The sequence below is a fragment of the Numida meleagris genome, chromosome 7 (genome assembly GCF_002078875.1).
Source record: "Numida meleagris isolate 19003 breed g44 Domestic line chromosome 7, NumMel1.0, whole genome shotgun sequence".
Lineage (NCBI taxonomy): Eukaryota > Metazoa > Chordata > Aves > Galliformes > Numididae > Numida > Numida meleagris.
The window spans coordinates 16,208,907-16,221,716 of NC_034415.1; the positions used below are offsets into that span (position 1 = coordinate 16,208,907).

Here is a 12,810-nt window from a genome sequence, read left to right on the forward strand (position 1 = left end):
GCACTTTCTGACACCTATAATCATATTGAAAATGTGTGTCTCAGTATTAAATATGTTGCAATACATAAGTGTTTTGTCTATTGCTGTAGATGATGATCAATTCATATTTAAAATAAAAAATAGAATGATCCTGTTCAGTCTGATTGTCGGAGTTTTCTGGGCACTTATTTGTCTGAGTTAAGTACATTTCTTAAGACAGTTGAAGAAATTCTCTTTTTATTACTCTTGTCAAATAAGCTGTTCCTCCATTCCTAAGAACATGGGCAATGTTCAAATACTCTTTTAATAGCTGCTTTTAAGAGCAGAGCAAATACTTAGGTTTTTTTAGTCCTATATTTGCTTCTTAAGAAGATGGTGCCTGTTGAAACAGCGTAATCACTTCTACTGTCCTAAAACCAAAAGAATCGTATTCACTAGTAGCATCTATACAGTATGCTTTCTGATGCTTACATGTTCAAATGTAGTAGTACATTACAGACAATGTTGAACTTACAAGCATATGTTTTTAATGTTTACCTTTATTTTAGGGTTACCCAGGCGAAGACAATACAGTACTTGGACCACCTGGGCCCATAGGTGAACCAGTAGGTCTTTGTTTCTCAAAAACAATTATATTAGTTCCTCAAGACAAGAGACAATGTGAGCTCTTTCTGAAACTTCTTATCACTTTCTAAGGAGTCAGTACCCTCCTTGTGCAAAACTGTAGTGATGGTCTTTCAAATGATAAACTCACTCTGAAAGATGGAGCCATGTGTTCTTTCCTGCTTGAGAGTATGTGCCTTCTGTTGAAATACACCGGTGTCATCAGTCTGTGTTTAGATCAGTGCATTTTGAAACATAATTTTTATCCTCTGTACTTATACTGAATTATACCTAATTGCTTTACTAATTTACTAATTACTTTAGTAATTGCTTTACTAATCATGTTTTGACTTACTTCATTATCACTACAAAGCTACTTTAACTGACTTAGAGAAATAGCTGCATTTTGTAACCTTTGGTTTACAAAGTTTGTATGCGAGGTATCTCTTCGCAGTAACTAGGAGCATGTCCAAAAACTAAATGCAATCTCAAAATCTTATTAAAAGCTTTGTGCCAGAAGCAATACTTACGGCCTACTTCTCTCCAGATTAGCCTCTATATTTGTACCTCACTACCCAAAGTGCAGGAACTAGAAGTGTAACTAACGACAGCCTGAGCCATGTTTTTAGCTTAATTTTGGAAATGTGTGAGAGGAGACTTCAGTTGATTCTCTTGTAGCTCAGTTGAGTGCTCAAGCATTGCAAGCAAGGTCTTTTCACTTTGCAGATTCCTCTAAAGATACTTGCCACAAACATGCAGAAACCTTGGAGAGTATAAAAGCAGTTGCATAACAGTACCTCTTGGTGGATCTGGCCAGTCTGTTCATTTCTGATACACTGCAGTTAGCTATGCCTCACCAAATTTTCATTATGTGCTTTTACTTCAGACAGATAGAAAAGGCTGTCCTTATTTCAGCTGATGAGTGCTGGATATCAAAGTCTTGGCTAATCTTTCTTTCTGTGGACATGATTCCTTATTCTGTCATTTTTCCCTTTGAATGAAATTTGGTAAATTTGCTGCAACAAGAGTTAAAATTTTGGGGAAAATCCCATTTCTTTTGTGGGATTGGAGTAAGGGGCTTTCCCTAAAGTAGGGGCAGTAATATGTCAGAATGCAGCAGTAAGAACTATCAGTCAAGAAATAATACCATTCCCTCTGCTGGTGCTCTCATTTCTGAGAAGTGGCCTGAGGGATTGAGATTTGCCTCCTTGTTAGGATGAACTTCAGAATTAAAGCAGGTTCTGTGTGTAGCAAGCCACTGTAAAAAACAACCCCACTTACCATGTGCTGTCTTATGGAAACAGAATTTCTGGTGAGCTTAATGTTCTTATTTCATTTTTGCCCATACGAGATCTATCTTTTAACTTCTTCAGTTTGAAAATATTTTAGATAGTGCTTCCTGTCTAACTGCAATATATTTTGTTTAGAAAAAAAAATTATGTTTATTCCTTTAGACAAGCTAAATGTAATATTTTGAATCCTCCATTCAGTCTGGTTGGTCAGATTTTTCTTCAGTGCTGCAGTATTTCAGTTCAGCTGCTGCATTGTGCTCTTTTTTTTTTTTTTTTTCCTCTACAGGGGCCCACTGGGGAACGTGGAGATAGAGGAGAACCTGGTGATGAGGGCTACAAGGTAATACCTCCTTGCTTTTTAATACTTTCCATATGAACATGACTTGTGCATACATGTAGACTCATGAAGCAAAAGTATCATCTTTCACATGTACAAAGATGCATGTGCTGGTGCCTCACTACACTGATGTGTTCTTAGTACAGATTGGAGCATCTTTCATACGAGGATAAGCTGGCAGAACAAAGACTCTTAAGCCTGGAGAAAAGAAAACTTGGGCAGGAAATCTTAGCGCGTATAAATATCTAATGGGAGGGAATGAGGATGAAGATGTCAAACTCATCTCAGTAGTGTGCAGTGACAGGCAAAGGACACTAATTGAGACACATGAAATGTTCCATTTGAACACAATAAAACACTTTAAAAAGTATCTCCATCCTTGGAGGTACTTTAAACCCAACTAGGCAATGGTTCTAGACAGCCTGATGGCCCTTCTTAAGCTTAGTTGCTCTAAATGAGATCCTTTCCAACCTAAATTATTCTCTAATTCTAATAATTATTCATTAATTGTATGCAATCTTTCAGCAAGCACAAATGGATAGTAATTCTGCTTCTCTGTTGAAATACAAAACAGTTCTTGACACGGAATATCCTGTTTAAGTTACACAGACAGTGAAGATAGACATAGTAATAAATCAAAGAACCAAATACAGCCTATGCTCATGAAAGTGCAGAAATGTTTAAAATACAGACATAAATATTCCTCTTGAGTGAGTCTGAAATAGAGAGTTTAAAGAAGAAAAGCCCCCTAAGGTCTAGGGAGAGCTAAGCATACTTTATGCAAGTGAAATCAGTCAAGCTGGGTCCACTCAGCACCTCCCAAGATGGACTTTAGAAGCAGATCTGTAGCTTACTGAGTGTGATACTCTGATTTATTTATATTGTAATATATTTTCTGCTTCCCAGGGTCACATAGGTCTTCCAGGGCTTAGAGGACCAACTGGACAACAGGGGCCTCCAGTAAGTGTTTCAAGAAGTGAGGTTTCTCTATTGGTTGTTGAAATTACATTTTAATTTGTGTTCAAATAATGTTATTTACCTGTTTAATATGTGTTCCTTCCAAAGGGAGAGCCAGGTGAATTGGGAGAGCAGGGACCAAAAGGAGAAAGAGGTTCAGAAGTAAGTAGAAAAACAGTAAATAAAAGGTGTGCTTAAATGGAATTTGTTTTTCTTGTTCACTCACTGTCCTTGGGGAAAAAAAAAATATAGGTGTTTGATACATAGAACTTCTTTTAAGAGTAAAGCATGATTTCTGATGGATATTCTTAAAGATGACATAATATTTGTCTTTATGTTCTAGTGTCACAAGAAGGCTAGGGCTCTCCATCACCTGTTCTCATGTTGTACATCCTATTATGTCTTCAGCAACTTTAACCAGCACTCTGGAGTTGAACCCTGATTAACTTTGCATCATTTTCTACCACTGTCGTTTGATTGATGCTCTAAACAGATTTGTTGCAGTCTGTTGTAAAAAATGTTGGTGCAAGCTGTTTCGTATGTTTAGGCCGAGTATTGCTAATTACTTAACTAAATGTTCTTTTCACACTGATCCAAGTCCATAAGAGCCTGTTCATCAGGGGCTCAGCAATATGTGTGACACAGTCTGAAGTGGGAACAGTGCTGTCCCTGGTGCTCACTGAAGCTCCAGCAGGTCTTGTGGCTGTGTCTACATCTGGCAGTAGCCACCTGCACAGGGATCACACTGTGTTCTCTCTCTTGCAAGCACAGTTTGATTGTTTTAAGATGCTTGCATTGTGTCTTGGCATTGATATGGCAGTATCCATTAGTGGCATCTTGCCTTTCTCTGAAAATAATCAATTTTCATTCTTGCATTCTCTTTTGAAACCATTGGGCTATTTTTTCCAAATAGTAAGCTCGTAGGAAAGTTTTGTAAATGACTGACAGCAGCATGGAAACAGTTCATATTTTTTCCTGTTATAGAAGGCTGAAATTCAGTATTTGACTTGCTTTTTCATACCTGCAGGGGCAATAAAAATATACAATGGAAAAACTGTATAATAATATTATTAGATATGTTTTATTTGATAGATAAGTAGCTTTTCTTTTTGGGTAAAGTAAAGCATTATGAGAGAATCTTTTGGAAATATTTCAGTGATATTCAGTTATACCCTTAAATGGAGTCTCTTGTGACATGGTTTGGAAAACACCCAGGATTTTACTGGTCTGATTTGTAAATAAAGCCTCTTGGTACTGCATTGTGCTGAATTGTCACTCAGAAATAAGGAATTCGCTAAAGAGTCACAGAGGCAGAGCAAGTCCAGATAAAGATAAAACACCAAGTCTTTTTCCTTCAGAAATAATAGTTCATCGTGGCAGTGCGTTCAAAGTATTTTATATATAATACAAAGCAATTACAGTACAAATTCATTTTGTAACTTAAATGAGATGTTTTGTCTGAGAAGTTCCATAGACAATTGTTAATGTTTCAAAAAGTTCTAGGTGAATACAAGAATCTGTAGCAGATGGGTAGTGGGGAGCAACAAAAAGGAAATGTGATGTAAAAGCACTATCAGCATGTACACTAACCGTGTGCCAAGATATATTGCCTTTAAGAAACTACACACAGCACAGGATAAAATCAGTCATTCCTCTGCCTTTCCCTTAGGGAACATTTTCTTTGGGCTGCAAATACCTTTCAGATTAAAACTGCCTTTTACAAATAGGCAACCAGTACCCAACCTAGAGCAAACCAAAAGTTTAAAAAAGCCAATCCCATACAATTCAGTGCTGAATCATCTGGATTTACTTTCTTTGTATTCCAAAATTTTGAAACAGTATAAAGTTACTTGAATATACAAGTTCCTATTCTGATTGGTGCATGTTATGTATGCCTTTATTAATTAAAAGACGTTAAAGAATAGAACATAATTTTGCTGATTAAATCATTTTTACATTAATTATTTTTAAAGATATAATTAGGATGTTAATTTTTTTCACTTTACTGCATGTTATGTAATATTGAAGCATAGTAACAGTACCGCTTTTGTTTTAAGAGCACTGTTAAAAATGACATCAAAAAAAAACTTGGGAGCTCTTTTCTACTCAATTGACTTATTGTTGTCTGTGTTGTCTGAGTGGTTGTATCTTTGAGAGTTAAGATAAAATTCATGCATGTGTTGTAATTAATGAGTACTTCCTAAATTTTGTGACAAGTTTTAGATATTTACATTCAATGAAGAATGTGCTGTAAACAGAATTCTCAAATCCTTTTGACCCAATCCGAGATTTTTCTGCATTGGTACTTGGTTGCTGGATCTCCTATCAGTATCATTCAGTTGTCTCAAACTAGTGATTCCTAGATCAAGCCAAAAAAGTGTGATTTTAGGTAGGTTTTGTCTTCTGTCTACATTTTAGATAAAAATAGTGTTCCTATTTGTGATGCTACTCTTTTCTAGTACTCTTTTTCGCATACATTCAGTGCATCAACGTTGCCGGTTTTTAATGATTTCCATTGTTGAAAGGTACTGAAAGTACTGTGAGAGCATAGTCTCCTGTGCTGGTGTGGTTTTCTGGTGGGAAATGTGTTAAGTTATTGAGAAATGTTCTGCTATCTCCATCTCAAAGCCAGGCAATGTGAACATTTGTACCAGAGAGGAAATCCTCAAATCTTCTTGGAGGATTGGGTTTTTAACGCTTGTCAGCTCACAAGTATCTGTTACTTCTAGGGACCCACAGGGAAGAAAGGAGCAACCGGTCAGGCAGGCAAACCTGGAATTCCTGTAAGTAACACAGTTCTGGCCTTCTGATCTTCTGGTTATAAATGAAGGAAAGCAATTATTAATAAAAACAAAACTGACTCATGGCAGTGGTACTAGAAAGCCTTCTGTTTCTCATTTTCCAGGAAGTGTAAAGGAGCCCCTGTGAAAGTAAGAATAATTTTTGAGACTGTATTAAATCATACTGATTTAGACTCAGTTACTTAGCACATGGGAGTGAAGTGCAGCTATTATAACAAGGTTCATCCCACTTGAACAGTTACTTAATTAGATGATTTGTTCATGTGGCTCATAGCCCACATCCAAGTTATCATGTTACATTGTGTAGAGCTGTATTACTGTGTACTCCTGGCTCCCATCAGCTCCTTCAACAGCTGTGGCCTACGGAAGGTTTTATCCGTCCATCCATGATGGATCTCTGGAGGTTTTATTCTTTCACTTGCCCCGAGCTGAAATTTTTAATGCTCTTTCTTGAGTAATTGTAAAGAAGCTCACTCGCATCCCTTTCTCCACGAGGGAAAAGAAAGCAGGAAGTAGTAGGTGTTCTGTAAACATAACTGAGAACAAAATGCATCATGGCTATTTTGGTCCCCTAATAAATAATACCACACAAGACCATCTTGTAAATATATTTTACTACCTCACATCGAAACATTGTCAGTAACCAGAGAAATGCAGCTGCTTTGCAGAGCTTGTGCCTTCTGGACAGAGTGGAAGAATAGCCTTTTGAAAGCAGGCAGACTGTGTGTCCTTTGTAAATATTTGGCTCTTCCCTCTGGAGGACTGCAGAGAGGGCATCACTCTGCAGATGTAGGAGAAAAGGGAAATGCAGGAAAAATGGAGAAGCAAAGAAAAGACAGTAAAGCAGAAGTCTTGCAGCACATCCCAAGTGTGAGATTCCTCAACAGTTAGAAATGAGATTAAGATGGCACACATATTCTGTAAGACAGCTGTTAAATATACTTTTTATAATGAGCCGTGGTCTAGTTGGCATGCTTTACGTTTCTGAGAAGTACATTCGTACAGAGAAAACTGCAGAACTCCAAGCTCTGTGAGATCATATGTGTCAGTCTAAAAGGAAATGATTGTAAAGAAAAAACTGTTGTTCTTCTGGTGAATGTAACATGAGGTTTTTCAGTGCAAGTATAGCAAGTTAGCACAAACTTGTCTAATTAGATGTTTTTGTGTTTTTTTTAAGGTGTACAGATTTGAACACCATAAATTTGCAAACATGGTATTAAATTTCTAGTAAAATAAAGAGGTGTGGTTAGTTTTGTTTACAGAGATACCCAGATGACTTTAGCAGGTTTTCTTGCCTCAGCTTAAGATTCAGCACTCTCAGTCACCTTCCACACTTTGTTTGGAGATGGGTCAGCCCCATGGTTTTGTCTGAATTTCCTCAGATCCCACAGCCTAGGAAGCCTAAGGTTAAGCCAATAGCATTTTAAACTATACATGCTAACTAACATTCACTCTGTGAGTATTCACCTTTGTCACTGTAGGATTTAGGAAATACTGTGACTGAAATCTATCTCTGTTAATGTGAGAAGTGCCGACTGTTATATTTGGGTTGAATTTATTTCAAGGGAACACAGGGACCAGCAGGGCAGAAAGGAGCAGTGGGCTACCCTGGACCAGAGGGCATCCCTGGGAACCCTGGCAAACCTGGGCTGTTGGGAAAACCCGGCCCTAAGGTAAGTTGCTTTCTGCATTGCCCCTCTTTTCGTCATTCTGCATTAAGGATTTTCTGAGGTTGGGGTGTTTAAACAAAAGTTATGTTGGCACCTTGGAAATCAGACCAATTCTTTTTCTTTGTTTGTTTTTAAAGTTTTTATTTTCTATCAGAAGCAGACTGAGAGAGAGATGTTGGCCTCCCAGCCCCCTGAGCCATGCTCTGCCTGGCAGTGGGTGCCCGCCTAGTGACGCCACTGGGGTTGGCTCTTGCATGGCGGGGACAAGTCCAGGGGGCTGCTGAGGGCCTTCCTCTTCAGGGGGCACCTGGGCCCCCCAGGTGGGCGGTCCCTGCCCTGGGTGGAGGGGCCTGCTGCTTCTGCCTGCTTCGACTCCTCCTCTGTGGGCACAATGGCAGTGGTGGGGCACCCAGGACCTCCATGAAGGCCACCAGGGAACTCGTCAGCGCTGGAGCCTGCAGGGCTTAGAGAGTAGCCTGGGCTGGAGGCAGGAGGACTCTGATGGCAGGTGGTGGGGCTGAGGGTGGCTGCGGGGCTTTCCTCTTGCCCTCCTGCAGTACAGGCATCCTGGCTGTCCTGCTGTTGGCGGAGCTCTGGGCTGTGCATGGCTGTGACAGTGGTGATGAACCTCCTCACAAAGGGCACCATGTGGACCTTGAGGACTGACTGCAGCTTCCGTAATAAGGCCACCTGGTTGAGTCCATGCATACAAAGGAAGCCTATGATGGTGCACTGTCCTGTGAACACCTCCCACCACCCGCTGGCACAGATCCTCTCGATCTCTTCTTGAAGCCACTGGAGCAGGGGTTCGAGGTCTTCTGGATGCTCTTCAAAAAAGGCAGCCCAGACCTTGGGTGGGAAGCTGTGCTCTGGAGGCAGGAGCACAGGGTCTCCTGCTCACCCTGCAGGCCATAACCTGAGCGTGCTGTGAGCTGCAGGACTGAACGCTCAAGGTAATCACCATCTGACTGCATGGAGTATTGGATGGTCCTGATTTTCTGCCTGCCTACGCCACATCTCGGCTTCTTCTTGGCCCACCAGAACGCACAGCTGTAGCAAAGTTGGTGGAGACAGGGGGTCACATAGGCGACATCATCCCAACTTTGCCAACAGACAGGACAGGTCCATTCTGATGGCACCTCCATGGCCCCAAGCTGTGCAGTGCGCATGGGAGAGTGAGACTGGGAAGCTACTCCACTCACTGGCACTTCAGTGGACAGAAGGTGTCACAAACTGCAAAAGAAAGAGGCTGAGGTCACTCTCTGTCCTTGGGACAGGCAGTAGCGATGCCCTATTCCCTCAGCAGCAAACCCTCCTGGCCTTAGCTCCACACCAGCTTTCCCAGGGCTGTGTCCCTGAACTGCTCACCTCTGCTACTGCTAGTGCACCCTGCGGGGCCCCAGCTGTCTGAGCCAGGCAGGGCTGGGAAAACTCTAGCGGTGCTGTGGGATGGGCACCAAGAACTGCTGCTGGCAGCCCCATGGCACAACCCAAGGAAGTCCTCGTTCAATGCTGCAAATCTCACAGCTGTGCTCAACCGGAGTCCAAGCACGAGTCCATGCTGGCCTCTGCCAGCACCCAAATTTACACATGAGGGTCAGCAAGGTCACAGACATCTCTTGCTGACATCAGAACCCCTGTGCCAGTAACCTGACAGTCCATGGCTGCATGTATTTGGGCACCAGCCTGAGCCTCCATCACCCTCCATCATTCAGTGATTTTCCTTTGTAATGGTGATATACTTGGGAAAATAAAAGTTGTACATTTACTGTCTCCACAATAATCCATCTTCTGTCAACTGCTTGCACTTTCTGAAACTTGGACAAATTTGCCTGTTCTGGTTTGGATGCGATACAGATTGGTGGCAAGCTCAGGGTTGCTTTTTATACCAAGTGCTCATATCACAGCAGGCTGTTTACTCATGCTTTCCTGTGCAACCTATTCTACAGGACCTGCCTTAGCAGGAGGCTGGACAAGATGATATCCAGAGGTCCCTTCCAATCGCTGTTATTCTCTGATATTCTGGCTAGGAAAGTAAAGTTTGCCCATTGCAGTGGGCTAAGGAGTGCTTCACATTTGTTTTGCTCAACAGTCAGTGATTTGTTATGTTGCAATTATTTGACTTCTCAGAGTCTTCAGTCTATCCAACAGTGAAAGTACATGATGCTATGTTGCTAAGTATGACGGATTTTTGCTTTTTGAAGAATCAACAGAAATCCAGATAATACTGCTGATCATTCTTTCTGGATGTTTTGGAGCACTATCAGTGTGTCCATATATGTATATAGAAAGCATTAAGTAGCTTTAGCTAATTGTATGTTCCATGCCTGCTTTAGCGTACGGTGAAAACATATGCTTGACTTTTCTGCTTATAGTAATTATTTTCAATTTATTAAGGGTAACAAAGGAAATCCAGGCTTAGCAGGTCTGGCAGGTTATCCTGGAGCTCGAGGTCCGAAGGGATTGCCAGGCACGCCAGGCCCCATGGGAGCACCTGGGCTAAAGGTATGCACAGTAGATCTTGTTGTTTAAATGCAGTGCTACTGATACTGCTCGGTAGTCTTAATGCATGCAGTGAGTGGGGAACCATCATGCTACTGTTAATCATACAAGCAACTGACAGCAGAATTTATTTGAGGGGCGTGACTACGGATTGTGCTGGCCTCCTCAGCTTCTGTTGATAATAGACTCATTTCAATGGTTTAAAAAGCAAAGAAAGGAAACATTACAAATAATTTTCACCATTTAAAGTTGGATTTTTCATTTAAAATGATGATTTGCTGTGTTCTGTGTGATTCACAGTAAGCAGTTTTTAAAACCTGAAGTTAATTGAAAACTGGGGAGGGAAATACTCTTTGTTATCTTTTCATAAAGATGTTTTGTAAAAGCTGTATTCACTGTTAGTAGTGTTTATTGCCAATGGTTCCAGTCCAGTTTATACTGCTTGGTCTACATGACAATCTGTAAAGAGATAGTTCCTGCTCAGAAAAGCTTGCGATCTGAAAAAGGCAGGGAATAAAGGGAAAAGGGTTACCAGGTTTTGCAAAGTAAGTATGAAGAGGAAACATACTGAGTCAGGCCAAAAGTATTTGTTAGAGCTAAAAGAAATCACCAAAGAAAGAGTGTAAGCACAAAGCAGTCATGAAAGTTGTATGTTCCCTACCCAAATTATTTGCAGATTGGTGATCTCCTGAGCTAGACATGATTTCTATGCATTTAATTGTCCTCGGAAAATTTTCTCTAGCGTGAACTTGCCCACTTTCTGTGTAAACTGATGTGAAATTTTAGTCTAACAGCAAGGAGTTCCACAGCTATATTACACCATGCTAAAAGGATTGTTTTTTAAAATTTACTCCTAATCTTCCTGTTCTATGTTTCATTTTGTGCACTTGAGCACTTTCACAGGGAAGTACCATACTGGAAATGGCCTGAATTGTATGTATTAAGATGTATTTTCTTCCTATTCACAGGGTGCAGAAGGACTTCAGGGTCATCCAGGAAAACGAGGTAAAAGAGGCCATCCAGGATCACAAGGTGACCAGGGGCCAGCGGGAGAGGCTGGAGCCAAAGGACAGACTGTACGTAATCACAGCTGTTGAGGCAAAACAACTATTCCAGGAGTTACCAGTGTGGAATAAGTGAGGATGCCTGCTTCTATTACAGGGAGAAGGTGGAGATCAAGGTTTGATGGGGTTTCAAGGATTCCCAGGTCCAAAAGTATGTGTTTGTTCTTTTCTGTTAGATCTCAAGCCATTTACAGAGTGAAAATATTAGGGAAGCACAGATTTAATCAGCTTTAACAATAATTTGTTCAGAGTGTGTCTGAACTTGTTGGAACACTGTAGCCAGAGCTGTGTACTCCATGTCCAAATATGAATGTTCTGGGTCAGCGAGCTTGGTATTTTCACTGTTACAGCTCTTAGAAATTATCTTTCACTGCTTACAAGAGTTTAAAACAAGCTGATAGCTGGTGTTTATGTTTGACTAAACTTTTCCTTTGTATTTTCAGGGTCCTGTGGGAGATGTTGGCTTAGTTGGAATTCTGGGCCCAAAAGGTCCAACAGGGCAAATTGTAAGTGTTTCACTCCATAAAGGAGATTGTCAGGATGGCTTGCAGGGTCTCACACATTTTCAACTGAGGGAACCCTTTATTATTTTTTTTTATTATTAAAAGACCAGAACCGTCTAGCCAAACCTTTCTCTCTCAGACTGTGCTTCCACTAGAAGCCCTTTGCTTTTTCTGCTGCACTGGTCTGGTTACAATGTGGATGCAGATACACAAGCAGAGCTGGGCTCCCAGTTTTTAGGAAAAAAACAGGCTCTGCTGACAGTTACACTCTCCTAGTACAACTTGATCTACACAAGTCTCTTTATCACTTCATTTCTTTACCTTTCTTTCTTCTTACTCAACAATGCTGATTGTATAACTCTGTCCAGCAGTGAAGCAAAAAAGGGTCAAACTTTGCCTACAATAAGAGAGACTAGTACTTAGGCATTGAGAATTAATAAGTAGTCTTTTTGAAATATATTTCCTTTCTTCTTCCATAAGGTTAGTAGTCTGCATTAGCTCATTCTGCATGACACCTTCTTCATGATATTCTACTTTCTTACCAAAAATATGGAGGCATTTTGTAATATCTGAGAATGTGCATCCATCTTACTGCATCAAGTGGGGGGAAGTTTGCAGCACAAGAAGTCGTACTGGAAAATGCTTTTCTCTCACTGCTACCACTGACATCACAGAACTTACACAGTTTAGTTAACCAGATGCAAAGCAAAGGCTTTAGCAGCCTGTTCTAATAGCTGTTTTCTTTTTCTAAACATTCCTATGCAACATAAACACTGGAAATGAGCTTTTCACTCTAAATGAAACAGAACGGTTTAACATTTTAGCAATATTTAACAGCAGCCTTACAAGAGTACTTGTGGGCAGTAATATGACTCAAGATAATAGTGATTGCAGCTCAATAAATAAGTGATCTTTGGTGGTCAGAGTACTTAAGTTTCCACAATTTTTAGCGCATCAACTCTCACATAAATCAATGTGTGTGGGCTTTCCTAGCATAACTAATTATTAAAATAATTACCTTATTGATTATGTAGCAAAGAGCATTCACTATTCAGAACAAGAATATTGCCAAGATCTTTTGGATATTTACCACCACTGAGCA

General features: G+C 40.5%; 1 protein-coding gene across 5 annotated transcripts in view; it reads left to right on the plus strand.

Annotated features, from left to right (window-relative positions):
- Nucleotides 1-12,810, plus strand: part of COL24A1 (collagen type XXIV alpha 1 chain) — a 122,066-nt gene that overhangs the window by 94,109 nt on the left and 15,147 nt on the right. For all 5 annotated transcript variants that reach the window (XM_021405130.1, XM_021405132.1, XM_021405131.1 and 2 more), the window contains exons 42-51: nt 528-584; nt 2,161-2,214; nt 3,118-3,171; nt 3,277-3,330; nt 5,898-5,951; nt 7,535-7,642; nt 10,037-10,144; nt 11,110-11,217; nt 11,303-11,356; nt 11,649-11,711. In XM_021405130.1, the coding sequence (XP_021260805.1) occupies nt 528-584; nt 2,161-2,214; nt 3,118-3,171; nt 3,277-3,330; nt 5,898-5,951; nt 7,535-7,642; nt 10,037-10,144; nt 11,110-11,217; nt 11,303-11,356; nt 11,649-11,711 (714 nt within the window). The remainder of the gene's footprint in view (nt 1-527; nt 585-2,160; nt 2,215-3,117; nt 3,172-3,276; nt 3,331-5,897; nt 5,952-7,534; nt 7,643-10,036; nt 10,145-11,109; nt 11,218-11,302; nt 11,357-11,648; nt 11,712-12,810) is intronic.